The sequence below is a fragment of the Aethalodelphis obliquidens genome, unplaced genomic scaffold (assembly GCF_003676395.1).
Source record: "Aethalodelphis obliquidens isolate GAN/ISIS:26980383/991018 unplaced genomic scaffold, ASM367639v1 scaffold4, whole genome shotgun sequence".
NCBI classification, from domain to species: domain Eukaryota; kingdom Metazoa; phylum Chordata; class Mammalia; order Artiodactyla; family Delphinidae; genus Aethalodelphis; species Aethalodelphis obliquidens.
In genome coordinates, this window is record NW_020837948.1 from 51,250,424 (window position 1) to 51,276,231 (window position 25,808).

At 41.2% G+C, this 25,808-nt stretch overlaps 1 protein-coding gene across 2 annotated transcripts in view; it reads right to left on the reverse strand.

Moving 5' to 3' along the window:
• The window catches only part of VCAN (versican), a 114,519-nt gene extending 101,614 nt beyond the window's left edge, over positions 1 to 12,905 (reverse strand). The window contains exons 1-2 of one of the 2 annotated variants that reach the window (XM_027100688.1): positions 12,446 to 12,905; positions 729 to 804 (exon numbers count right to left, since the gene is read on the reverse strand). In XM_027100688.1, coding sequence (XP_026956489.1) covers positions 729 to 798 — 70 coding nt within the window. In that variant the 5' untranslated portion in view covers positions 799 to 804; positions 12,446 to 12,905. The remainder of the gene's footprint in view (positions 1 to 728; positions 805 to 12,445) is intronic. The other variant, XM_027100689.1, reaches the window with a different exon arrangement.
• Positions 12,906 to 25,808: the final 12,903 nt, after the last annotated feature.

The window sequence follows — 25,808 nt, forward strand, 5'->3', positions numbered from 1 at the left end:
AAAGGGAAGGGAAGGGATGGGAAGGGGAGGGAAGGGAAGGGAAGGGAAGGGGAGGGGAGGGGAGGGGAGGGAAGGAAAAAAGAAATGGAGGTGGGGGAAAAACTTGGCTATCAGCCCTCTCTCTATCTTCTTTACTTTTTTCAAACTCTGTCCTCCTGAATGTTTAATAGTCTTCTTTTTTTAATATAGAAAATTTTTGAGCAGTGTTGAAGAAAGCAGAAGTTAAAAATATGCCCAGCCCCACATGTGAGCCTTTTTGCACAGTCTGAAAGTAATCTGGGAAGTTACTGAAAGCCCACTTGCTTCTTTAGCACCTGGTTCATTATTTTGTTATGATTGATTTCTTTTAAACCACTGTTTTCAACCTAATAATATTTTAGCTAAAAGTGTTCAGCAATGAATAGATCAAAAATTCATCTTTTTTTTTTTTTTTTTTTTTTTGCGGTATGCAGGCCTCTCTCTGTTGTGGCCTCTCCCGTTGCGGAGCACAGGCTCCGGACTCGCAGGCTCAACGGCCATGGCTCACGGGCCCAGCCGCTCCGCGGCATGTGGGATCCTCCTGGACCAGGGCACGAACCCGTGTCCCCTGCATCAGCAGGCGGACTCTCAACCACTGCGCCACCAGGGAAGCCCCATCCTTTATTTTAATGATTCCATAATCCCATTCCACGCCCCAGTACTTCAATTTTTATTTCAATTAGTCCTAAAAAAATTGTTACCACACTCACCTTTCTGTAGTGCATGGGTTGCTATTAAGGTAGAGCACATCCATAAGATGCTCTTTATATTTATCAACATCTTGTCCTAGAAAGAAAAGAAGAAAAACACAAAGTAAATCATAAGCATTCAGGTTTGTGGGAGGCCATACATCACATTCTATTTGTGCATTATAGGTAATAAGAGTACAAGAAGCAGCTCCTCTTGGATTGTAAAAACAGGAGGAGACTTGCAATAGGAGAAGTTGTCCCAACACTTTAAATTATTAGTTTGACTCTCACCCAATGTGGTAGTTACCAAAATAATCCCAGAACCCAAACTGGGGACATATAACAATGTGGATGTGTGGGGCAACCACAACAGGGTAGGCTGTTGGAAGAACAATATAGACCACAGCCTAAGTAACTAGTGGCTAGGAGCTGGCACAAGGAGGGAGGGGCGACCACAAAATCTATTTAGAAACAGGAAGTTGGTCATAGATGGAGCAAGAGAAGATGGGGAAGCTATTGAGAGAGATGTTGCAAGAAAGGGATTCACATCAAATGTGAGGTAGGAGGAAACCTGTTGGTGGTTCATGCACACGGTATCAGAACAGAGAACAAGGATCTCAGTAGGCTTTTTTTGTTTTTTGTTTTTTTAATTTTATTTTTATTTATTTATTTATTTATTTATTTTTTCCAATTTTCTTTTTCTTTTCTTTTTTTTTTTTTTCCAGTAGGCTTTTTAAAGCACAAACTCAATTTAGTTTCTAGGAGGCTGAACAAACAAAATACATATATTATAAGAAGCTGTTAATTACAGAAAAGGCCAGTGCTTGCCATGAGTTTTAAAGCAGTTCCAACTGTCTGAAGGGTAAAGAATGAAAGAAAACACCCTGTACTGAGAGTCAAGAAACCCTGCCCTGGCTTTGCCATTAATTTATTGTGTGAAGACATTTAACAAATCTGGGTCTCAGCATGGTCCCTTCCAGCTCAAATATCTATGAAGCTATCATTATGAGGAGTATAACTACCATTGTTGGGGACCATCTAGAAATCAAAGAGCTAAGCTCAGAAGAACTGCAGAGGGCTATTTGATCTCCACAGTTATTCCCTTCTCAGTTACCTTTAGGACTGTTCTATAACAGCCATTGTTGATTGGCTATCCTGTAGCCATTCCTCCATCTCTTTTCTAACAAAACTCTAATTCCATTCTAGTATCTACCCTCCTTCACACAGCCATATACTTTAGTGGAACCTGGGTCAAACCCCAGCCCAAGGGGATGATCCTGATTATTCTATGTCAATTACATTGTTCCCATTTCTTTTGCCAATGACTGGTTTTGGAGTGAGTATATGATGCAATTTTGGCCAATGAGATGTGAGAGGATCTTGCGTGAAGGGGTTGCTCCTGGGAAAGGTATATTCATTTTAAGAAGAGAAAAAAGGAAGTGATGGTTGCTTTTCTTCACTGGACATTATCAAAATAGGATATACCTTGTGAAACTGTTGTATCTATCTTGCACCCATGAGTATATAAGATACCCTCTGGGATGAAGCTGAGAAAGAATCAGGAGAGGCAGGGCTGAAGTGCTCAGGCATTAGACCTACAGCCAACCATAACCTTGAACTTTCTTTATAGTAGATAATAAATTCCTTTATTATTTAAACCAATAAAATCAAGGATTTTTGTTGCTTGTCACTGAAGGTATCCTAACTGACGCATATTTGAGTTGGTGCCCTGCATAACTGCCTTAGAAAATATCTAAATTGTGTATGATTTAGAAAACCTAGATTAAAAAGAAGTAAATGCTGTAAGAATGAATCCAAGTCCAATTTGGGCTCAAATTCAATTTCATAATTTATGACAGCTATACCTTTACTCTTGATATTCTTCCCTACCTGATTGCTTTATTTTATATATATTGAAATCAGTGTTAGAACCTTTCTTAAAAAAATTATAAAAAAAAAAAAAAAAAAATTATAAAATTCTAGATATGTCCTGAAGACCATTTTTTTTTACCTAATACATTGTATGTCTTATATTTTCCATCAATAGGCCATTTGACAACTCACAATGAAAAGTATACAGTTGATAATCCTAAAGTAACCTTGATAATTAAGTTTATTTATCATATAATTACTGAGATATGCTAATAGATGTTGTTACACACTAACTGGGAAATTATGTTTCTACATTTCTTTTTTATTAATAAGATACCACAGCAAGCAGGAAGTATATACCCATATCTCAATACTATAACAATATTTCAGGGAAAAATTAAGATATCAATTTCACATACCCTACAGTTTTCAACAAAATGAAATTTCAGATTGTATCATACAATGCTATTAAAGACAGTGTATTCCATGAGTACTAACTGAATCCAAATAAGAAACTTTTCTGTAATTGTGCTTAGAAACAATAATTTCCTATTGTCCTTCAAGAAAAATTTTTCTTAATTGTTTTTCTTTTTTTCAGGAAACTTTTATAAGCTTAATGTTAAAAGTCTATTTCCAAAATAAAATTTTAAAAAATAATAATAATAAAAAGTCTATTTCCATTGTCAAATAGCCCTGAATTCAAGTTCCAAATCTTCTGCTTATACTCTGTGATTTTGGGTAAGTTACTAACTCTCTCATTTCCAGTAGCTATTTAATAATGAAAAGCAGTACAATGAGAATTGATAAAAGAATGTATATAAAATATAGCTCAGTGATACACAGCATATTCAGTACTCAATATTTATTATTAAAATTTCTAATTGAAGCTTTCTACCAGTGTTCTCTTCCTCGTTTCATATCACTAGTAGTAAAAAGAAAAGTATTTAAAGCTCTTAGATTTGAAAATTATAACCTGGGTTACTACTATAGCTGTGTACAACTTCATGCTCACAGTAAATTGTCCTATAACTTATTTCTATGTGCTCTGAATCATTATTTAGAAACATGTTTTATCTCCTGTGTAGAACAGTAGGCTTCCGGAAGGCAGAGCCGGTATCACATTCAGCTTACTAATTCCCACAATATTTCACCCACAGTGCCAGCTTCAGAGTAGACCCTTGAGGTAGGTTTGTTGACCAAATGTGTGACCAATGCCCCTATTTCCTATTCAGAAATACATTTTGAAGAGAAGTGTCAACAATCTCTTTAAACATGGGTGAGTGGGCCAATTAACACCTGAAATACATTTAATATTTACTGTGACTCAGTAATATCTGATGTTTGTCAATATCTAGAGTGTTGGATCTTATAACAAAACCAGAGGGGAAGATGTAATCCTGACCAGGAATGGGTCTTCTGCATCCTGATCTCCTGTCTAAGGCAGATACTCAAAAGTCTAACTCTTTGTGCCATACTTCATCCTCATAAAAGTGGCTTTTTTTTGAGGGAGGGGAGGAAACAGTTCTTCATCTATATAACAAGTATACTCATCACTTGCCCAAGTAAGACTGTCCCTAAGACAAGGCTAGGGAAGGAGCCAGTGCATTAAAAGTGCAAGGGAGAGATCAGTCATGTTTTAAATATATTTGCAAAAATATGTTTAAATAAGTTGCCAACATTTAAAAATTGGAGAGTTCACACTAAGTCCCAGATCTCTGACTTCTTTTGGAAAATCAGACCTGGCAGCTCAAGGTCCATATTCTAGCTGGCCAGTCATTAGCACTAAGCAGGCAGCAGCCTCTGGCCTTGGCTCCATGCACTCAAGCTTAGCACTGGCGCCGCTTGGCCTCTCATCCATTTCCACTCCATATACCTCAAATGCCCAAAGTTCTGACCTCAGAACTATATTTCCATTGCCTCTTCCTTAGAGTCCAGGGATGTCATTCCGTTTCTCTAGTTTTTATAAGACTGTGTTCATGGTCATGGTTGTTAAACACACCATTTGCCTTCTTTGATTTTACTAAATGAGAAACTTTCTGGAGCTTCTTTGTTTTGAGCACCACTCCGACCCCCATCTCTATTCTTCTGCTCTTCTGTGTGTGGGTCTTGTAAGCATTGTTTGTTAGTGATAACGAGTCTGTCTGCACAGAAAGACCTGGGAGATATGACAGCCAGTGCCTATATTTAGTCTTCTATTCCAGTGAAGTCAATGAGAAGAGGAAAAAGTCATTGAACAATCAAGTCACAGCTGACTGAAGCTGTTTAATTGCCTGGGAGACACAAGAGACAAGGTCAACAGGAATCCTATCCATAAGAGATGTCTGCAGAGGGGATAACGGTCAGGCCGGTGATGGGCTGCCTCAGAGAAAGAGAGAGCCAAGGTTCTAGTAAACAGATATTTAGCATTCTCCCTTGATCTTGGGGAAGCTCCACTGAGCAAAGGGTGACTTAAGGATGCAGACACAGTGGTTTGTCTTCTAGTTTTTGAATTAGTTACCCTAGACAACCAATTGTCCAGGATACCTCAGCCACAAAGTAGATGTAAAGAGCATTGTCTATCATGTTGCTACGGAGTGCTTTCTCAAAGGAGGAAACGCTGTAATGCAGAGAGAGATATCATGGTTTAAACATGAAGTGTCATGAATTTGCTTCACAGGAATAATGGCACCATGTGGATATACCGCTAACATGTGACTGGATTCCTGCACCTGGACTTGGCTAAGCTTTTTCATGTCATTGCTCCTTAGCACTGCGCTGTTCTCTGCCTGGTGAACCTGTTCCTCCTTGATCTACAACACACTGCACTCTCCACTCCCATTCTCATGCTCTATTTACATCATAGCACATCTCCCCATTGTATATGTATATTTGGGAATTGCCTTTCTCTGCCCTCCATAATATAAGCTCCAGGGATGTAGCCTTTGATGTTTTGTTCACTGCTGTATCCACAATGCCCAGGACACCCAGTAAATACTTGCTGAATGAATGAATATGCCCATTTTGTACATAATTGGGTGCATATTTTACGCTATTTGGTACCTTACTTTCTTCACTTAAAACACAGTTTATCTCGGAGAATATTCTGAATCAGCTAATACAGTGTGTCTGTGTCATTTTTAACAGCTGCATAGTTTTCCCCTAGATAAATGTAGCATCGTTTATTTTACCAGTTCCTGTGATGAGTCTTTAAGGTGTTTCCAAATTTTTCCTATGAAATAATGCTGCAAAGGGCATCCTTGGCCATTTGTTTTGAGTGGCATTCATACCAATGTCTATATGACAATATCTAGAAGAGGAATTGCTGGGTCAAAAGGTATATACAGTTAAAAAAATTTTGATAGCTATTACCAAATCACTTTCTAAAAAAGATGAACCTATTCACATATATGAGAGATCCAGTTTCCCCACAACTTGACCCAACACAAACTTTCATTAAACTATTTTTATCTTTACGGCTCTGATTGATGAAAAAATGGTGCAGAATATCATTGTTGTTTTAATTACTATTTCTTTAACTATGAATGAAACGGAGCAATTTTTAAGATGATGTTAAAACATTTATTTTTCTCTTTCTGCCAGCAGCCTGCATAAAACATTTGCCACTTTTTCTTTTTGATAGATTGTGGTTTAGTTTTTGTAAAAGGTCCTGGCATATCAAAAGAGTTGTTAGTTTTTTGTCTCTCATATGTTGCTAATATTTTCCAGATGTGTTATTTGTTTCCATGTAAATAATTTAATTGTTATTGGTCAGATTTATTAATCTTTTCTAGTATGGCTTCTGGGTTTTACATTTTCCTTAGCATGGGTTTCACCTTTTCCTTAGCACGGGTTTCCTTACTCTTAGCTTATTATTTTAAAAATCTTATAATTTCCTCTAGTTATTTTTTTAAATGTCATTCCCTACATTTCATATTAGATCCATCTTAACTTTATTTTGGGATAAGAGATGAGGTAACGATTGACTTGTATTTTGAGTGAACCAATCCATTGTGCCCAATCCATTTATTGAATAATTCTTCATTTCCACTGAATATCCATGTTCGTTTGAGCCTGTTTCTGGACTCTGTCTTCTGTTCAATTAAACTAGACAATTCTTTTTCTATTTAAATTGAAGTATAGTGGATTTAAAATATTGTGTCAGTTTCAGGTGCACAGCAGTGATTCAGATATATAGAAATAGATATACACATATATATATATTCTTCTTTCAGATTCTTTTCTATTACAGGTTATTACAAGATATTGAATATAGTTCCTTGTGCTATACAGTAGGTCCTTGTTGTTCATCTATGTTATATATTGTTGTGTGTATCTGTTAATCTCAAATTCCTAATTTATCCCTTTCCCCTTTTCCCCTTTGGTGGCTCTAAATTTGTTTTCTATGTCTGTGAGTCTACTTCTGTTTTGTAAATAAGTTCATTTGTATTGTTTTTTTTAGATTCCACATACAAGTGTGAAATTAGACAATTCTTAAAACAGTATGTCCCTCTCTAACACATTTTGTAGGTTTAGTAGGAAATACATGATTTGGGTAATGCTGTTATTATTAAGATCATAGAATTAGATCAATATGAGCCCCAGGGATATATCTTAACACCATTTATTTGTGGAGTTCTCATTTATCAAAGCCCTTTCACAGGTATTCACCCTTTTGATGTTTATAACTGCATATCCATTTAATAGATTTTTGACACCAAATGTCTAAAAGTTGTGTCTAACCTGGTTTTCTCAACTAGGAAATGCAACTCAAGCTTTCTGATTCTAAGCCCTTTCTGATTCTAGTGCTCCTTCCACTACACCACAGGTAATACCAGCTCAGTAATTTAATAATAAAAACATTACAACATATATTATATATGTGTTTATCATAAACTATGTAATCTCATGTTTATAGACATAAACACGTCTTAAAATTCTTAAGAAGAATGAGATAGGATGTACACAGAAAAAGGAAGGATGTATACAGAGAAAAAGGTAAACTTAAGTGTAGATCTGCATTTACACACTTTTAAAGATGATAGATCTATCCAGAGGCATTTCAGGGAAACACAACAAACAAACAACATTAGATAAAGATGCTTTGCACTGACCACTGAAATAGAACCACCCCTGGCACATTCAGTGATAAGAACACGGCAGTCAAATACCCTGGAGAACATATACATAATATAAATGTATAAATGTATATATAAGTAATTAACCACATTTAGGCTAACAGAGGAAACTGGCAAACGTTCACTAACTGAAGTGGAGCTTGGCCAAGACATTTATCTCTACTTCTCCTTGTTCTGATTCCAAATCAGAGAGAGTACGGGCCTTGTGTTTTCTGGTAAAGTACAGACCTATGCAACAATCAGCATGTTTTCTCATACCAGAGCCAGTAACCCCCAACAATGAGTATTTGTGAGTCCTAACTGGTTTCTCTAGGTGGGTGGTGGAATAATAGCCTACTACAGTCATTCATTCTCTTCCTCAAAAGAACCATGGGTCTGGAGAAGTTCTGTTCAGTCACAGGGCAATATCCCATTTTAAATACAGTATCTAGTGATGTTTGTCCATGAATAAAGTCAATAAAAATGTTTGAATCCCACTAGGCAAAAAGAGCTTAGTTATATGGCTGTTGGGTGACAGTGCTGGTTGATCTTTGTGCTCTCAAAGGCTCTGATGTTCAATTACTGACCAATCATTAACCACAAAGTATTTAAGAGTAATAATGTGAGGAAAGAAAGAACAATGACTATATCTTTAACATTAATCATATTCAGCCTTAAATTAACTTTTTAGGTCCTTTCCAAACAATTTACAAGGGTGCAGATATAGGTATCTTAGGATAGCACAGGTATTTCCTTCCAGTTTGTAGGCACAGGGAAAAAGAAGAAACCTATGTTTGTAAACATATATAAATCTAGGGGGATTCTTTTCAAACTTTAAATTTGAATTAAAGTTAAAATTAAATTTAAATTCTTTTTAAACTTGAAATTAAAAGCAGGAGATACAATTTAGGGCTAACTTTATATATATATTTTTTATCTCCTAAGGAAAACAAAGCGAAACTTTGAATTCTTACACAAATCTTTAGCAAATGTCTTGACTCTCCTCCCTCTTCCCACCACCCACAAGACGAAGGACCGTGGACTTCCTGCTGGAGCAAGTAATTGCTCAGCCACTTTGGAATCCGTGGAACCCTTTGCAGTTTAGTTGGGACAGGCACATACAATTGTAAAATCTTCCTTTTTTCACATAGAACTCAGAACCTGAAGTCAGCCTCCGAGACCTTCTGCTTGATATGCCCTCACATCCCAGGTTACATACTCCCCAAACTGGCACAGATTTTATCTCAGAAAACTAGTTGTTGCTTCCATTGACGCCTTCCTATTTTTATATTAGACTCAAAACATCCCATTTTAGGTCTTTAGAGGAATATTTTCAGTGTAGGATTGGCACAATTGCCAAGCAGTGTTTAAAAGAATTTAGGTCACAGCTTTTAGGAGTCAAAAAGGAAGGGAAAGGGGATCAATTAGATGTCAGAATTGGAGATGGAATAGATCATTAAAACTCTGTTCTTCCAAGATAAAGCGAAGAAGTAGGAGAGTCTAAAATGTAGCACTAAGTGGCGGCATCAACTCTGGGCCGCATTCCCCCAAGTCACTAGCTCAGTCATTTCATAAATATGAGCTGAGCTCCCACTATGGGCCGGGCCCGAGCTAAAGCTCGCCATGCAAAGGTACCAGATTTACACTCACAGCCCCTAAGGTCTGCGCTCATGGAATCTATCAGTCCTTTCAATGGCAATTGTTTGCCACGCTAGACGAACTCTTTAGGACGTATGGAAGGTGATTATCCTGCAATTGACTAAAAGTGATCTTTAAAGTCAATATATGGATCACAGGATAAACTCGTCTCATATTTCTGCCAAAAATGTTTGCTTGGAGTAAATCTTTACTTCTTTTCTGTCGCAAGGGGAAAACTCCTCCTACCACGCCCAAGAAGCAAGGCAAAAAAAAATTCAAATGGTTTTTTATTTAATAAGAGTGTTTAGCGCCGTCAGGATAGAAGTCTGGTCGGCTCCAGCAGCCTCTCGGAGCCTAAGCGCTGGGTGCGCCGCCGCTCCGCTCTCCCCGCCCCGCCCCTGTCCCGCGGAAGGACTAAAGCCACGCCCCCACTGGCCTCTGGGCGGGGACCCAGGCGGCGCCCCGCCAGCCTCTGCGCTGAGCGACTGCCGGTCCCGTAGTGCAGCTGTCTCCGAGCCCAAGAAGTCACACCCGTCTCGGGCCGGGAGCTGAAGCCCCAGCCCACGTGGCGGCGGCTGATGAGCCCCGGCGCTGCGGGAAGCGCCTGGTGCGGTTCTTCTCTTCGCGCGGGCTGAGGCGTGAAGAGATGCCCCCCGCCCCAGCCTCTCTAAGGGGCTAGTTCCTCCGCCTTCCCTCCCAGCACGCCGCTTCAGTAGGGTTTGTTATCGCTTTGGGGATTTAAACAATGGCTTAAAAGGAGACGCGAAATTTAGTCCAAAACCTTGAAAGGAACCCGGCCGGTCCGCTCCCGGCTGTTTGCGTGCATGTGCCCCGTCTCTGTTCCTTTCTTCTTCCCTTTCTCTCCACCGTCCCTTTCCTTCCCTTTTCTCCTTTTTCCTCGCGGCGCCCTCCTCCCAAATTTCCACGTTCGGCGAGTGTTGTGAAATTGAGGAAATTTAAATGTTGGATTAGGGTCCCTTCTTAGGCAATGGTCTGGGACGGGACCCTAGCTTTGGGTTCGAGTGGTCGTGGGCCTTAATAAAATTTCCAAAAGTAAGGCATTCTGTATGATCTTTCTTAAAGTGACGTCCAAGATTGAGCGCCAAGCCCCCCGAAACCTGGATCCTCCCTTGGCCACGTGCGTTAGTCCACCAAACTGCAGGCTTGGCCCAGAGTGCCGCGCATGTCCCAGCTGACTCGGGAGAAGGCGCTTCGGCCCTTAAAGACAAGTCTTCTTCCTGGGCCCTCCAAATCCCTAGATTTACGTCGCAGATTCCGAAGTAGAACACTAACAACTAAAGGGGAAGCTAGGGTGCTCCATCCTTGAATACATGGCTGTGAAAGCGGCTCATTTGGTTTGGGGTGGCGGGGGGGCTCGTTGTCCTCCACATGTGCTGCATTTCTCCATCAGGGGGCGCCCACACCCACCAAGAAACTCCCTATTCCTAGACATCTGGGCTCTGCAAGCTCGAAGCACAGCAAGTGGGGGTAGATCCGAAGGAGCGCACCGCCTCCCTCGCTCCTCCCTCCTTGCCAGCCTCCGCGGACAGAGGAGGCAGGGATTTCACACTAGCCATTCATTTGTCAGCCGTGGGGGGAGGGGACGCAGGAGCGAAAGAGACCAAGCAGAGGCTGGAAGAGGGGAAGAGAGGCAGAGAAGATGGAGACAGAGAGGGAGAGACAAAGATGAGAAACGGACACAGATAGCGAGACTGTCCTTCCGCCTGTGGGTGTGCGCACCGCGGGACAGCTCTCCAGGCGCCGCGTAGATTTCTCCTCCCTCCCGTAGCATCTCCCGGGGACTTGCAGGACTTGCTACGGCGCAGCTGGATCCGAGAGCAAATAGTTTAAGCTATGACACTAGTTTTCTACCTCGCTCTCCGCTGCCTAACCCACTGACTGCTCCACGCCCAGTGACACAGACAGTGAGCCTGGACAACCCTGATGCCCCCCAGCCCTCACGCACCAGGGATGTAGACCGGTGGCGCCCACGCCTCCGCAGGGAGGTGGGGCGCTCCAGCCGAGGGCGTCCCCCGGAGCTGCCGCCACTCGCTCTCCGCCGCCGCAAGACCCGCCAGTAAAGTTGCTCAACTAGGGCCGCGGGCTGGGAGGGGGTGGGGAAATGGAAGGAAAAGGAGGACTGCAGTAGTCCGGGCGAGAGGGCTGGTCCTAGAGGCCCCAGATTCGGGTCCCCGCGCCACCTTTGTCTGAAGAGCGATCTGAGCGCTGGTTTGCTCGTTGAGACCAGAGCAAAAGCCTCCACTTCGCTCCTCAGGGTGAGATAAAATTCTTGCACATCCCTACTGGTTCGGGGCAAGCTTTTCCCGCCCTGGCGCCTCGCAGACCTCCGCGTCGCTCCAAACACCCCACCCCCATCCCCTGCTCCCTCCCGGCCGGCTCCGGCGCACCGCGCGTAGGACAAAAGAACCCAGGGGCACCGGAGAGAGCCTTGACAGCCCCCGCGTCGCCGAAGAGACGCGGACCGGGGACCCTGCACCTCCCCGACCGGACCTCCTCCCAGACCGCCCGCGGGCTGAGGGGGTCACGTCCGCGCAGGTCCCGGATCGCCCTGTCAGAAGCTGCTTGGGAACAGCTTTCCAGGAACGCCGGGCACTGACCACACATCAGGGGCCGGGAGCCAGGTGGCCTGCACCAAGGCGGCTTCGGGGACTTGTATGTGAGCAAGTCTCGGTGGTCCCCATTCAAACTTTTGCCTCGAGCAGGTTAAAAAAAAAGAAAGAAAGAAAAAAAAAGGATCAAGGTGCCACGGGTCCCTCCTCTCCAGCTCAAGACCCCACGACGTTTCTAGGGGTTCTCTGCATTCCCTTCCCTCCCTTCCCCCAATTCCATTTGTCCTTCTACTCCCACCCCACCCCGGGCTTCTTTTGTCTGGATCTTTTTCAGCACCAAGGTTCCCCTGTATTCTTCTCTCCAAACATCCTTCTGAAAGTTACCTGCATTTTTTACAGTGCACATATTTTCTTAATTTCTCAGAGCTAGTTCTCTTAGCTTTAATTAAAGCCTTCTACCAATTACAACGTACTTCTTTTTTTCTAAACTCGATTTTTTTTCCTATAAGTTTTTCTTTTTCTTTTTTTTTTTTTTTTTAAGGGGGAACAAAAGAAACGTGATTACCTTGAAAGGCGGCTTTACTGCAGTTGAGGGGAAAAATTCACCTCAGCGCTGCGCGAATGGGCTCGGCGTTGCCGGGGCGGGTCACATAGGAAGCGCGGTGGCCTGGGGAAGGGTGCGGGATGGTGCTGGAGGATGCGGGAGGATGCGGGGCTGACCGCAGAGCCCGGTCCCAGCGCCTGTCCACAGCACCTAATGTTCGCGGCTGTTGCGCCCGCCCGCCTGGAGTTCCTCCCCAGAAAGGCTCGGGGCAGCTCGCCTGCAAGTTCAAATGCGGGTTGTGACACCCATCATCATTATATCACAGTACCGTCAGCACCGAGGAGGAGACTCAGCGAGGAGGAGGAGGAGGAAGAGGAGGAGGGTTCATTCACAGGCTCCTCGAGCGCTCCGCAGCTTCAGCCACTCCTAAAAGCCCAGGCTTGGAAAGCAGGCAAAGGAGCGGAAAGGCAGCTCCCCGCGCTTGCGGTAGGGACCGCCTGCCTCCCTCCCCAGGCACTCCCACCTCTCGGCGTTTCTTCCTGACAAGAAGTACCAATCGGCTTGGGGACAGCAGCGCTCCCCATTCAGCGACTCACTAAGTAACATCGCGCTGTGCGCAAGGAAACCACTGCCTTCCCACCCCTCCCCACCCCTGCTTCCCCGCCCCCCGTGCTGCTAGTTCTGGGTTAGGGGAAAGGAGCCCCCAGGCTCCTGTGGGGCAGGCCAGCACTAGACAATTGAGTACCGTCAGTGCTTCTTGGGAGCAAATGAAACTCTGTAAAATCAGCAAAGAACTTGGTTACAGTGTGTTTACGCGGCCACCGAGCCTGCCTGTCCCATCTGAGGGAAGTGTCAGGCTCCTGGCTTCTGCCAACCTGAAAGAGACACTGAGAAAACGAGATCCTTCTGAGACCTAGAGGGAAAGCGTAAGAATTCCCCATTGCTTTCCCCGGGAGCTGCCCAATGGGGAACCCAACGTCATTGCGCAATCTACAAAGACCCCGGTAATAATGGGCCGGACAGGAAATTCCCCGAAGCAAATCCCTTGTCGGATTCAAACAGATCCTCTTCCCCTGCCACAAACCTACAGAAGTCTAGATTCAGCCTTTTTCTTTCTTTCTTTCCCTCAGTGTTTCAAAGTGCCCCTCATGGTAGAACATTTAGCAATTTTTCTGAGTAACAGAGGTTCCTTGGATATATCAATCACCATCCTTGTGGTCAGGAAACGGGACCATAATCTTTCATGAGTTTATGTGATTTTTATATCTAGCCAGGTCCACCCGACTATGTAAATAGCATCAACACATGGAAGAGTCCCCTGCATTGTGTTACAAAAGACTTCCAATAGGACCTGACAGAGCAAGGGTCAACCAGTTGACACAAAGGATTTCTGCCCCTTAGAAAAGAGGGACTTTGTATCTTACTTTTCTTTGAAGTCAAGTATTGAGTTTATACAATGGAAACAAAATAAATCCAAGGTGCATATCAGTTTAACACTGGGGATACTGGAGTGGAGAGCAAACTTTTCTTTCTACACAAATATGGAAGTATTCCAAATATGGAAAATGAGATAATTCTTCTCTCTGAAGTCCCTACTTATAAAATTATATCAAACACAACACCTCACAGAGTGATGATTAAAGGAGAAAGTCCATTTTCACTCTGAATTTCTTTGAGTAGGTTGGCTTAAGCTCATACTTTAAAACTTGTAGCAGCCTAGACTCTTGTAATGTTTCTTTTGAAAGTTGTATGTGTTCTGCATGATCATAGATTTTAATTAATAAACAGGTAGAAGATTTGTTAGGAGAACTTCAGTCCTCAAAATGTGCATTATTTATTTATCTGTCTATCTATCTATCTACCTATCTATCTATGAGCTCACTACAGTGAATGATGTAACTATTAATTCTAGGATTTGGAAATCAACTTATTTGTTTTCAAAATGATTTATTTATTCTTAGTACAGTTATTATACGACCATTTCCAACATTGAGATTCTAGTCCATTAAAATATATTTAGAATAACAGAGTCATAGAACAGAATTGGAGTTCAACCTTTACGTTTAACAGATAAGCAAACTAAGGCCCAGAAAGTGACTTTCCTAAAATTACACGATTAATAACAAAGCTGTTACCAGAACACAACTCTTGACTCCTGGTCCAGTGGTCTTTTCAGTGCTCCTCATAGCATCTTTATGACCGAGATGAGCTCACTCAGAAAGGGAGAAAAATGAAATAAAAGAGTCTTTATTGAAGTTTATACCCAGGCATTAGGTTAGATCTTTCTCTGAAACACTTCAAGGTATATATTATTATTCTCATTTTTAAATTTGAGTGAACCTAGTTGAGTTCCAAAGAATTTAAGTGTCCTGCCCACAGCCACTTTTTAAGTGGTAGATCTCCCAATCTGAAAAGCTTATTATCTCCCCATTACCCTGTTCTCCCTTCATAATACAGTTAAGTAAAACTTTTCTACAAAGGAGACCTAGAGCAGAAACAAGAAACTAATAGCAGATTAATATCCATTTTCAAGCAAATGTTAATGGTTAACATTCACTACAAATAATACCATCTGTACATAATGGAACATGATTAAAATTATGGGTCAGCTACTCCTTATATACTGAGATATTTTCCTTTATCTTGCCAAATGTGTTTCTCCAGTCCTCCAACGTTTTGGTTCCTTGTAGTGCCCATAGACATTACAACTCTTGATTGAGTAGTTCTACGGGGCAAAGGCACTTTCTCAGGCAGACATAACTAGTCAGAACTTGGACAAAGTTGAAAAGCTTTAAACTGCATGCCTTTTCTTTACCTTGGCTTGTAACATTATTATTTAGAAAATTAAATGCTTCTTCAAGCTGTCAAATAACCAGAATGAAATGACACCCCTGAATATCTGCTTTCTTTCTCTAAGGCAGATTTCGCCCTCTAGCTATGTATGATAGAGAAAGAACAAAAAGGAAAGCATACCTGGTACATCCAGGATAGAGTCTACAGGTGTATTATTTCTATGTAACTCTCCTTGAGGACATCTTTATCTTTCTTTCTTTCTTTTTTCTTTCCTTCCCTTCCCTTTCTTTCCTTTCCTTTCCTCTCTTTTCCTTTTCCTTCCTTCCTTTCTTCCTTCCTTTCTCTCTTTCTTTAATCAAGAAAAAGAGAATGAGAGAAAGTTATTTCTTATTCTCCTATGTCTGAAAAATCATCAAAAGTTCTTGAATGAGAAAATATATATTTGCAGCTTTTATAACTAAAACTATATTTGCCCAATACACTTGTCTGAATTAAACAGTAATTAAAATATCATTCTGTGCATCCCCCTTTAAATCATGTCCTTGTACTGGGGATGTTCTGTATGTAAACTCCATGGTCCCAGGTGTAGATAAAACAAGCTCTTCATTCCCAGCGCTAGTGTCTACAAGAAACCAGAAGCCAGAAGCTACGTGCCTTGCTTCATTGCCTTGATCTTGTCTTTAGGAACTTGGCTGAGGTCAGAGGGCAGCCAGCCAAAGACTTAGAGAAGAAAGGTGTAGATGTCAGGTGGGTCTCCAGAGAATTTCATTATCTTTATCTAAACCTCCTTCTGAGGTCCTTTAGGATCACATTTCAGTCTTCTCCTTTTTTATTGATCAGGTGAAGTGTTCTTAGACATCGTATTATCTGTTGCTGCACTAGGAATGACAAGGTTCCAGTCCCATCCACACTCCGAAAACAGAGTTCACATTTCAAGTCCCTGATCTGGCTGATCCTAGGCACAATGAAGCAAATATCCTCTCTGGGTGGTGAAAGAATGTGAAAGATTAAAAATGCACCTTTAATGAATTCCAAAGACCCTAGAAAAAGGAAGTCAACCCTTTAAGATTGCTTTAAAAAAAAAAATTTACAGATTAGGGAAAGACATTTTACCCAACACTTCAAATCTTCTTTGGTTTCTAGGAAATGCAGAACTATTCAATAATATAAGGTCTTTGTTGCTTTCTTTAAAAAATAAAAGAAAGCCTACAAAAGGCAAAGTGATGGTGACAAGCTCATTACACTTTAGCCTGAAGTATATAAATTACTCAGAGAAATTAAATACAGACAAATATCCTTAGAAAGCCATGAAGAATGCGATTTTTTCCCCCAGAAATCAGATACCAAGCCTTTGCTCCCCAACCTCCAAATCAAAATGTTACAGTAAAATGTTTCTTTCAATAAAAGAGTTCTTTTATTTTTTTTTTTTTTTTTTTTTTGCTGTAAATGTCCTGTTCATGGTTGGGTAGATTTCTCCAGAACTTAACTGGAAGACCATCTACATCATGACAGAACTATGCAAGCCAAAGCCAAGTTCCAACATGGAGTGATGGGAAAGGCTGGGCTGCTGAGAGGAGATGACTTCACTGGGGAGAAGGGAGGCTCTCTGAGTAGGTCCACGCTGCAGCCAAATGGCTCAGCACATCTGCACTTGCCCTGGGGAGGCTGCCTGGAGGAGAGTATCAAAAATGCCATCGTTTTTGTAAAGGGAAAGATCAAGGCATAAATAAAGCAGTCCAACTAAATTGAGTCAAAGATAGCAACCTTAGTCACTTTCTCAATCTCTTTTCTTTTCCTCCCCACAGACTGACAAGTATAAGGTGTTTTTTTTTTAATTTATTTTTATAAAGCATCTGTCTGACTGAACCAAGGCAAACCGAAGAATCTTGTTTCTGAACACAAGGAAGCGGTAGAGATCTTAGAATCTATGCAGCAGGGCAGAGAGCAACGCAGAGGTTTTCTTAAGAGGCAAAACTTTAGCAGTTGCTGTGTATTTTCAGTGAGTACCAGGCTCCATGTATTTAATTAGAGGACAATGGGACCCAGAGGACAAGAAACTTAATGAAAGCACCATGGCTGGGGCAAAAAGCCAACATAGCATCATTACTGTCTCCTGTGAGCAAAGGTGGAACTAAGACAGAAAACAAAGGACGTTCTGCAGAGTGAGAAGAATGTTTGGAGGACTCTAGTACAGGTATCAGAACAGGGAGTAGAAGTAACAGCAGTTATTTTTATTCTATCAGTAAAAAGAATTGAAGGACGAGATGAATGTCAGGGACTTTAGGCTCTTGTCACAAAATATGAGTGATCACATTTTAACCCTGTGATACAAACGAGATTAAGTATTTGCTATAACTCATCAAGAAAAAAAGAAGAGAAGACAATCTATAGACTCAGCAAATACTTGTCACAAACAGACTGCTCTCAATTTTGCTTCTATTTTCTTTGCTCAAGTCCACAAACATTTACTGACCACCTTCTATGTGCACTGTTTTAGACCGTAGGTATTCAGGAATAATTCAGAAGGTAAGAATTGCTTCCCATCCTAAAGAAGCTTATAATTTCTATAGAAAAAAATTAATTTATTAGAGTAGTCAAGCTTATGACCTACATAATGACAAATGAACTTAGAGGGGGAAAAAAGTATTTGTGTGTGTGTGTCCTTTGCTGGTTCACTCAGCCATCATTTAAAAATACGCCACTGGGGGCTTCGCTGGTGACGCAGTGGTTGAGAGTCCGCCTGTCGATGCAGGGGACACGGGTTCGGGTCCCGGTTCGGGAAGATCCCACATGCCGTGGAGCGGCTGGGTCCGTGAGCCGTGGCCACTGAGCCTGCGCGTCCAGAGCCTGTGCTCCGCAACGGGAGAGGCCACAACAGTGAGAGGCCCGCGTACCGCAAAAAAAACCAAAATCAAAAACAAAAAAAACCACGCCACTGACTACAAATAGATTAGGGAAGAATCGTAGCCCAACAAATCTATTTCCTTTACTAGAAAATCTCTTCACACACACATTCTACTGACATTGAATCCTGGGCATTAATCTAGTTATAGATGAAGAAACTGTGTTTCTTACTTTTCCATTATAAAAACAGTTGGCTCAATGATATGTACTCAGAATTCATTTTAAGTTTCTGAAAGTCTTCCAGAGTTGATAAATCAAACCAAAGTTAAAAAGTGGATGATCAAGTGGGGTTTATCCCAGGAATACAAGGATTCTTCAATAATCGCAAATCAATCAATGTGATAAACCATATTAACAAACTGAAGGAGGAAAACCATATGACCATCTCAACAGATGCAGAAAAAGCTATTGACAAAATTCAACACTAATTTATGATAAAAACCCTCTGGAAAGTAGGCATAGAGGGAACTTACCCTCTATGCCATATATGACAAACCCACAGCTAACATCGTTCTCAATGGTGAAAAACTGAAACCATTTCCTCTAAGAACAGGAACAAGACAAGATTGTCCACTCTCACCACTATTATTCAACACAGTTTTGGAAGTTTTAGCCACAGCAATCAGAGGAGAAAAAGAAATAAAAGGACTCCAAATCAGAAAAGAAGAAGTAAAGCTGTCACTCTTTGCAGATGACATTATACTATACATAGAGAATCCTAAAGACTCTACCAGAAAACTACTAGAGCTAATCAATGAATTTGGTAAAGTAGCAGGATACAAAATTAGTGCACAGAAATCTCTTGCATTCCTATACACGAATGATGAAAAATCTGAAAGTGAAATTAAGAAAACGCTCCCATTTACCACCACAACAAAAAGAATAAAGTACCTAGGAATAAACCTACCTAAGGAGACAAAAGACCTGTATGCAGAAAACTATAAGACACTGATGAAAGAAATTAAAGATGATACAAACAGATGGAGAGATATACCATGTTCTTGGATTGGAAGAATCAACATTGTGAAAATGACTATACTACCCAAAGCAATCTACAGATTCAATGCAATCCCAATCAAACTACCAATGGCATGTTTCACAGAACTAGAACAGAAAATTGCACAATTTGTATGGAAACACAAAAGGCACCAAATAGCCAAAGCAATCTTGAGAAAGAAAAATGGAGCTGGAGGAATCAGGCTTCTGGACTTCAGACTATACTACAAAGCTACAGTAATCAAGACAATATGGTACTGGCACAAAAACAGAAATATAGATCAATGGAACAGGATACAAAGCCCAGAGATAAACCCACACACCTATGGTCACCTTATTTTTGATAAAGGAGGCAAGAATATACAGTGGAGAAAAGACAGCCTCTTCAATAAATGGTGCTGGGAAAACTGGACAGCTACATGTAAAAGAATGAAATTAGAACACTCCCTAACACCATACAGAAAAATAAACTCAAAATGGATTAAAGACCTAAATGTAAGGCCAGACACTATCAAACTCTTAGAGGAAAACATAGGCAGAACACTCTATGACATAAATCACAGCAAGATTCTTTTGACCCACCTCCTAGAGAAATGGAAATAAAAACAAAAATAAACAAGTGGGACCTAATGAAACTTAAAAGCTTTTGCACAGCAAAGGAAACCATAAACAAGACAAAAAGACAACCCTCAGAATGGGAGAAAATACTTGTAAATGAAGCAACTGAAAAGGATTAATCTCCAAAATATACAAGCAGCTCATGAAGCTCAATATCAAAAAAAACCCAAACAACCCAATCCAAAAATGTGCAGAAGACCTAAATAGACATTTCTCCAAAGAAGATACACAGATTGCCAACAAACACATGAAAGGATGCTCAACATCACTAACCATTAGAGAAATGCAAGTCAAAACTACAATGAGGTATCACCTCACACCAGTCAGAATGGCCATAATCCAAAAATCTACAAACAATAAATGCTGGAGAGGTGTGAAGAAAAGGCAACCCTCTTGCACTGTTGGTGGAAATGTAAATTGATACAGCCACTATGGAGAACAGTATGGAGGTTCCTTAAAAAACTAAAAATAGAACTACCATACGACCCAGCAATCCGACTACTGGGCATATACAGTGAGAAAACTATAATTCAAGAAGATTCATGTAATGTTCATTGCAGCTCTATTTACAATAGCCTGGACATGGAAGCAATCTACGTGTCCATCGAGAGATGAATGGATAAAGAAGATGTGGCACATATATACAATGGAATATTACTCAGCCATAAAAAGAAATGAAATTGAGTTAATTGTAGTGAAGTGGATGGACCTTCATACAGAATGAAGTAAGTCAGAAAGAGAAAAACAAACACCATATGCTAATTCATATATATGGAATCCAAAAAAAAAAAAAAAAAAAAAGAAAAAGAGGTTCTGGAGAACCTAGGGGCAGGACAAGAATAAAAATGCAGATGGAGAGAATGGACTTGAGGACACAGTGGGGTGGGGGGACGGGTATGCTGGGACGAAGTGAGTGAGTGGCATGGACATATATACACTACCAAATGTGAAATAGATAGCTAGTGGGAAGCAGCTGCATAGCACAGGGACATCAGCTTGGTGCTTTGTGACCACCTAGAGGGGTGCGATAGGGAGGGTGGGAGGGAGATGCAAGAGGGAGGAGATATATGGGGATATAGGTTTATGTATAGCTGATTTACTTTGTTATAGAGCAGAAAATAACACACCATTGTAAAGCAATTATACTCCAATAAAGATGTTTAAAAAACAAGTTAAAAGGTGGAAGGAAAGCATTAAATGTCATTCTAACAAGAAAAGAATTCAAGGAAATTGCTCACTCCAAGGACACTAGGGCCCTTGGCTGTTGAACATGAGTATCAAATGTAGACATTAAAAAACTAGAAAAAAGAACATTGTGCTAAAAACTGTTATTCTTCTTAGTCCTCAGAAAGTTGAAATAATTTTATTTTAAATATAGTATCAAATTTAGTTTCACTCAAAACTGCAGTTGTGAATGTATAATGGCCCTTCCCGTGCCCTATTTCTGCAACTCCTTTGGGGAATTTTTATCTCTTTTTCTCTCTGTTGGTAGCTGCCTGTAACTACCTCCTCCTTCCCATACCATTTCACAAAATATTTATTTTTTCCCCTAGTTTTATTGAGATATAATTAACACACAACATTGTATAAGTTTAAGGTGTAAAATGTGCTGATTTGATACATGCATATATTGTGAAAGGTTTACCACAATAAGCTTGGTTAACACATCCTTTAACTCACATAATTACCTTTTTTTTGTTGTTATGGTGAGAATATTAACACTCTACTCTAACAGCAACTTTCAAGTATACAGCACAGTGTTGTTAACTATAGTCACCATGCTGTACATTAGATCCCTGGTACTTACTCATCTTATAACTGAAAGTTTGTACCCTTTGACCAATCTCCCCCCATTTCCCCCACCTCTCATCCACTGGCAACAACCAACCTACTCTCAACATAAAAGGCCATATATGATAATCCAAGAGCTAACATCATACTCAAAAGTGAAAGGTTGAAAGCTTTCCCACTAAGATTGGGAACAAGACAAAGTGAGAGTGGTTTGCCCACTCTCACCACTCCTATTCAAAATAGTACTAGAAGTTCTAGCCATGACAATTAGGAAAGAAAAAGAAAAAAAAATGTATCCAAATCAGAAAAGAAGAGGTAAAATTGTTTCAGTTTATTAATGATACAATCTTGTTTATAGAAAATTCTAAAGACTTCATCAAAAAACTGTTGCATTAATAAACTAGTAAAGTTGTAGAATGCAAAATCAATGCACAAAAATCAGTTGCATTTCCACACAGTAACCACTACCTGAAAAAGAAATAAAGAAAATAATAGCATCAAAAACAATAAAATATTTAGTTAAGAATAAATTTAACTGTGGATGTGAAAGCTCTATGCACTGTAAACTAAATGACATTAAGGAAAGAAATTGAAGAAGCCACGAATAAATGGAAAGATGGCTTGTGTTCATGGTTAGAAAAGTTAATATTGTTCATACTACCCAAAGATATATATAGATTCAATGGGATCCCTATCAAAACCTCAATGACATTTTTTAGAAACAGGAAAAACACAATGTCTATCTTAGCTTGGGCTCTCGTTGAGACAAGCCCTGAAACAAGGATTTGAATGCAAGTAGTTTATTTGGGAGGCAAGGCCAAGAAATGTCTATAGAGAAGTAGGGAAGGAGACAGAGCAGGGAAGGAAGCTAATGAAGGGTACATTTCAAGTAGATTGTCACTACGGGCAACTGGAGCTTGGTCCCACCAGGGGATGCTGAGAAACCATGCAGAACATGAACCTCAGTGGTACCCCATCTGAGAGAGAGGGAGCTGGAATATTTATACACCTGTCATTGGTTGAGGGCTTTTCCAAGGGGGTAAGTCTGCCACTTCTGCATGGGTGCAGGCAGACTGGGCTCTGGTGGCCAGAGGAAGCTCTCAGGTTAAATGATGCTGGGTCTGCAATGAGAAGTTGGTCCAGCATGCACAGAAATGATAACAGTAAGTGGATACAGGTGGGGTACCAATTACTGCTGCTGTAATTCTCCGTATTCTAATCACCACCTGCACTGGCTAGGACTGCAGGGCTGACAACAGGTTTTCTACCTGGGTTGGGGTAAGATGAGATGACAGTCTTAGGATATCAGGGAGGAGTGTGAATCCATCCAGAAGCTCCTCCTTCTTAGGCCACTTTCCACCCACACCAGCATCATCCCTACTGCTACCTTTCCCACACCCAGCGCTGTCTTAACAGGATCCCCAGCCTGAATCTCAGTGCCTCCTCTCCCGCCCACAGATCTAGGTTGACTCCCTCATACAACTCAACCCCCAGGAAGAACTAGCCAGATGAGGCCCAAAAATTGCTGTCCTGGAAATCGTAAATGAATCTTAAATTCATGGAAGTTACAGTCTAGAAGGACTATAAATTCACTTTCTGCAAAGTCCTCTTACTTCAGACGTGTAGTCGCTGGTGGAAGTTCTGTGAGAACAGGGCCTTTATATGTTAGGTTCACGCTGTACATACAGTTCCTTAGCCCAGTGCCTGACCCATAGTAGGTGCTCAGCATATATGTGTTGAATAGATGTGGAATGAACACTCTGCTGAGTGTGTTCTATGCCCTGAGAAATAAGGAAGGTTGGGGCCAAAATGTAGCAGGCAGGGAAGATTCCCCATACCTACCCAGCTCCCCTTTTTTTGGGCCATCTGTCCTCACCATGTGCCATCAGCAGCCCTGACTCCACCTGGGCCCCAGTTCCAGGGGCCAAGAGAACCCCTTTTCCTCTTGCAGTTGAGGAATCCAAATCCCCAGCAAGCCAAGTGGAAACAGTGGCTTCATTTTCGTAAGGGAATTGTAAACAATAATACCATTAATTCTGCCCTCCTCAATGTATACTCTCAATGAGTAGGCGCCACATGACTTAAAATCTTTGAGACAATGTATTCTGAGATCTGAAAGAACAATTTTACCTTATTCATAAGTAGAGACTGGCACGTCAGACTGTAAACAAAATAGGAAAGGATACCTCCTGTGGGAATGATAATTGTGTCCTTAGAAGCGGAGGAAGTGGAGAAGTAGAGATCAAGAATGCCCACACCTGAGCAATAAGCCAGAAACGCGATTGTAATTGGGAATTATTTCCTAAGATGACTCAGAGATGCCTAACGAAGACAGAAGGGACTGATCACAAATAGAATATCCTGAGGGAGGACAGTGTTAACTTGGGAACAGATGAGTAGATGATGTTTGGAGAACAGTGGGAGAGTAGTAAAGAGCAAAGGTGAGAACAAAATTAGGTTGCTTAAAACCAGGTTATTTGGCAGACTCTACTCAGTGAGGTGAAAAAATAAAAACCTGGAAGTTATTGGGTTTTATTTTTCCAGTCACTACCCAAACTACTATATCAAATGTCCCCTTCACATTGAGAATAAAGTTCTTGAATCTTGGGCAGATTTCATAACAATCTGTACACTTTTCATTAATATATGCCTGTTTTTACAGAGTTTAAAATGCTAACCTCGTATATGAATTAAGGTTTTCTTTCTACCAAAGCTTCTATTTCTGTGGCTCAAGGGACATGAATCGGGGAGGGGAGGATGTGACCCAGCAGGCTGCTCTGAGACCCTGCTTTTGGTCTTTTCCTGGCTTCAGCATCTTTGTTATGAAATGGCAGAAGAGAGGGTGAAGGAAAGGAACAAGACCCTCTTACTTAAGTGGCTGCTGTTATAATCCTCTTTGGAATCATGAAAGCTTCCTTGGATAACAGTGACTGACAGCTGATGCCCTTGGTGTGGCAGGTATCTCAACTCTGGCCACCGAGGACACATGTGTACTTTCCAAGAGTCTCTAAGGGACATCCCCCTGTGCAATTCCCTGCCCTAGGAGATGCAGCTGTGCTTCTTTCACCCTCCTCCATTTGACCTCAGTTGATATGCCCCATATCCCCTGGTGCGGTGGTCCCCTAGTCTGACAGGCCACCCTTGGGACACCAGCAAGGCAGCTTAGTGCAGCTACTTTCTGCTCTGTTACTTAGCCCATCAAAATACTCCAAACCCTGGTTCTTCCCAGACCACACAGTGGGAACACAGGCTACCCATGCCCTCTGTCCTTCCAATCACTTCTCTCCAAATATCTTTGCTCCTGTTCAGGTAGGTACAAGGATGAGCAACAAATCCACTTCCTATGCTGACTTCCACTTCCTACAGACATCCTGAATTTCTGTGAATTATTCTCTTGTAGCCTCCTTTTTATTTCTCCCTTGAGGAGAAGAGAGAAAATAGACAGCCCTCTACACACACACACACACACACACACACACACACACACACACACACACACACAGTGAAACATAGTATAGGTGGAAAGCAGTGTGAGAGATATCAGTGAGGTGAACAACAAGTTGTCAGGTTGTCCAGAGATGCAGCTATATGTATCTCATGGGTGAAAAAAAGATTTGCCTGCAAAGAAAGGAATTATAAAAGCCTTTCCTCCAGTCTCCTCTGCCATAGCCCCTTGGTTTTCTTTCTGTGCCCTTGTGTACCTGTGTGTGTTCATGAGCTTCATATCCCAGACCTTTATGTCTCATTTGAATAAAAACCTTCCAGGCATTCCAGGGATTAGGTAATCCCATACCAAATTCCAGAATTTCTTCTGATTCACAGCATTTTGGCAACTCCATGAAAGTAGAAGAGCTCTTCCTCTGGTTCAGCAGTACAGGAAGAGGAACACTGCCAAGCTCCTGAATTCAAAGGGCAGGTGTTTGATGTAGGGAAGCAACGGGAAGGTAGTAGTGATCTCAGTTCAGACTCAGGCAAGGTAAATAGGTTCCCGACACGTCAAGTAGTTTCTGATCTGTTTCAGATAGAGGAATTTACTAAGCTTTAAGGTCTTAAAAGTTGAGTGACACATAGAATACTAGAAAGTTGCATAATGGAAAGACCATTAGAATCGAAGTCACCAGATGGGGGTGTACATATCAGTTCTACTACTACGTACAAGTTTTGTAAACTTAAGGAAGCCAATTGACCTGCCCGAGTATTTTCACTGGCCATATGGGGATAACAATATCTATACAACAGAGGTGTTAACACAAAGATTTGATGAGATAACAAAATAAAGCAC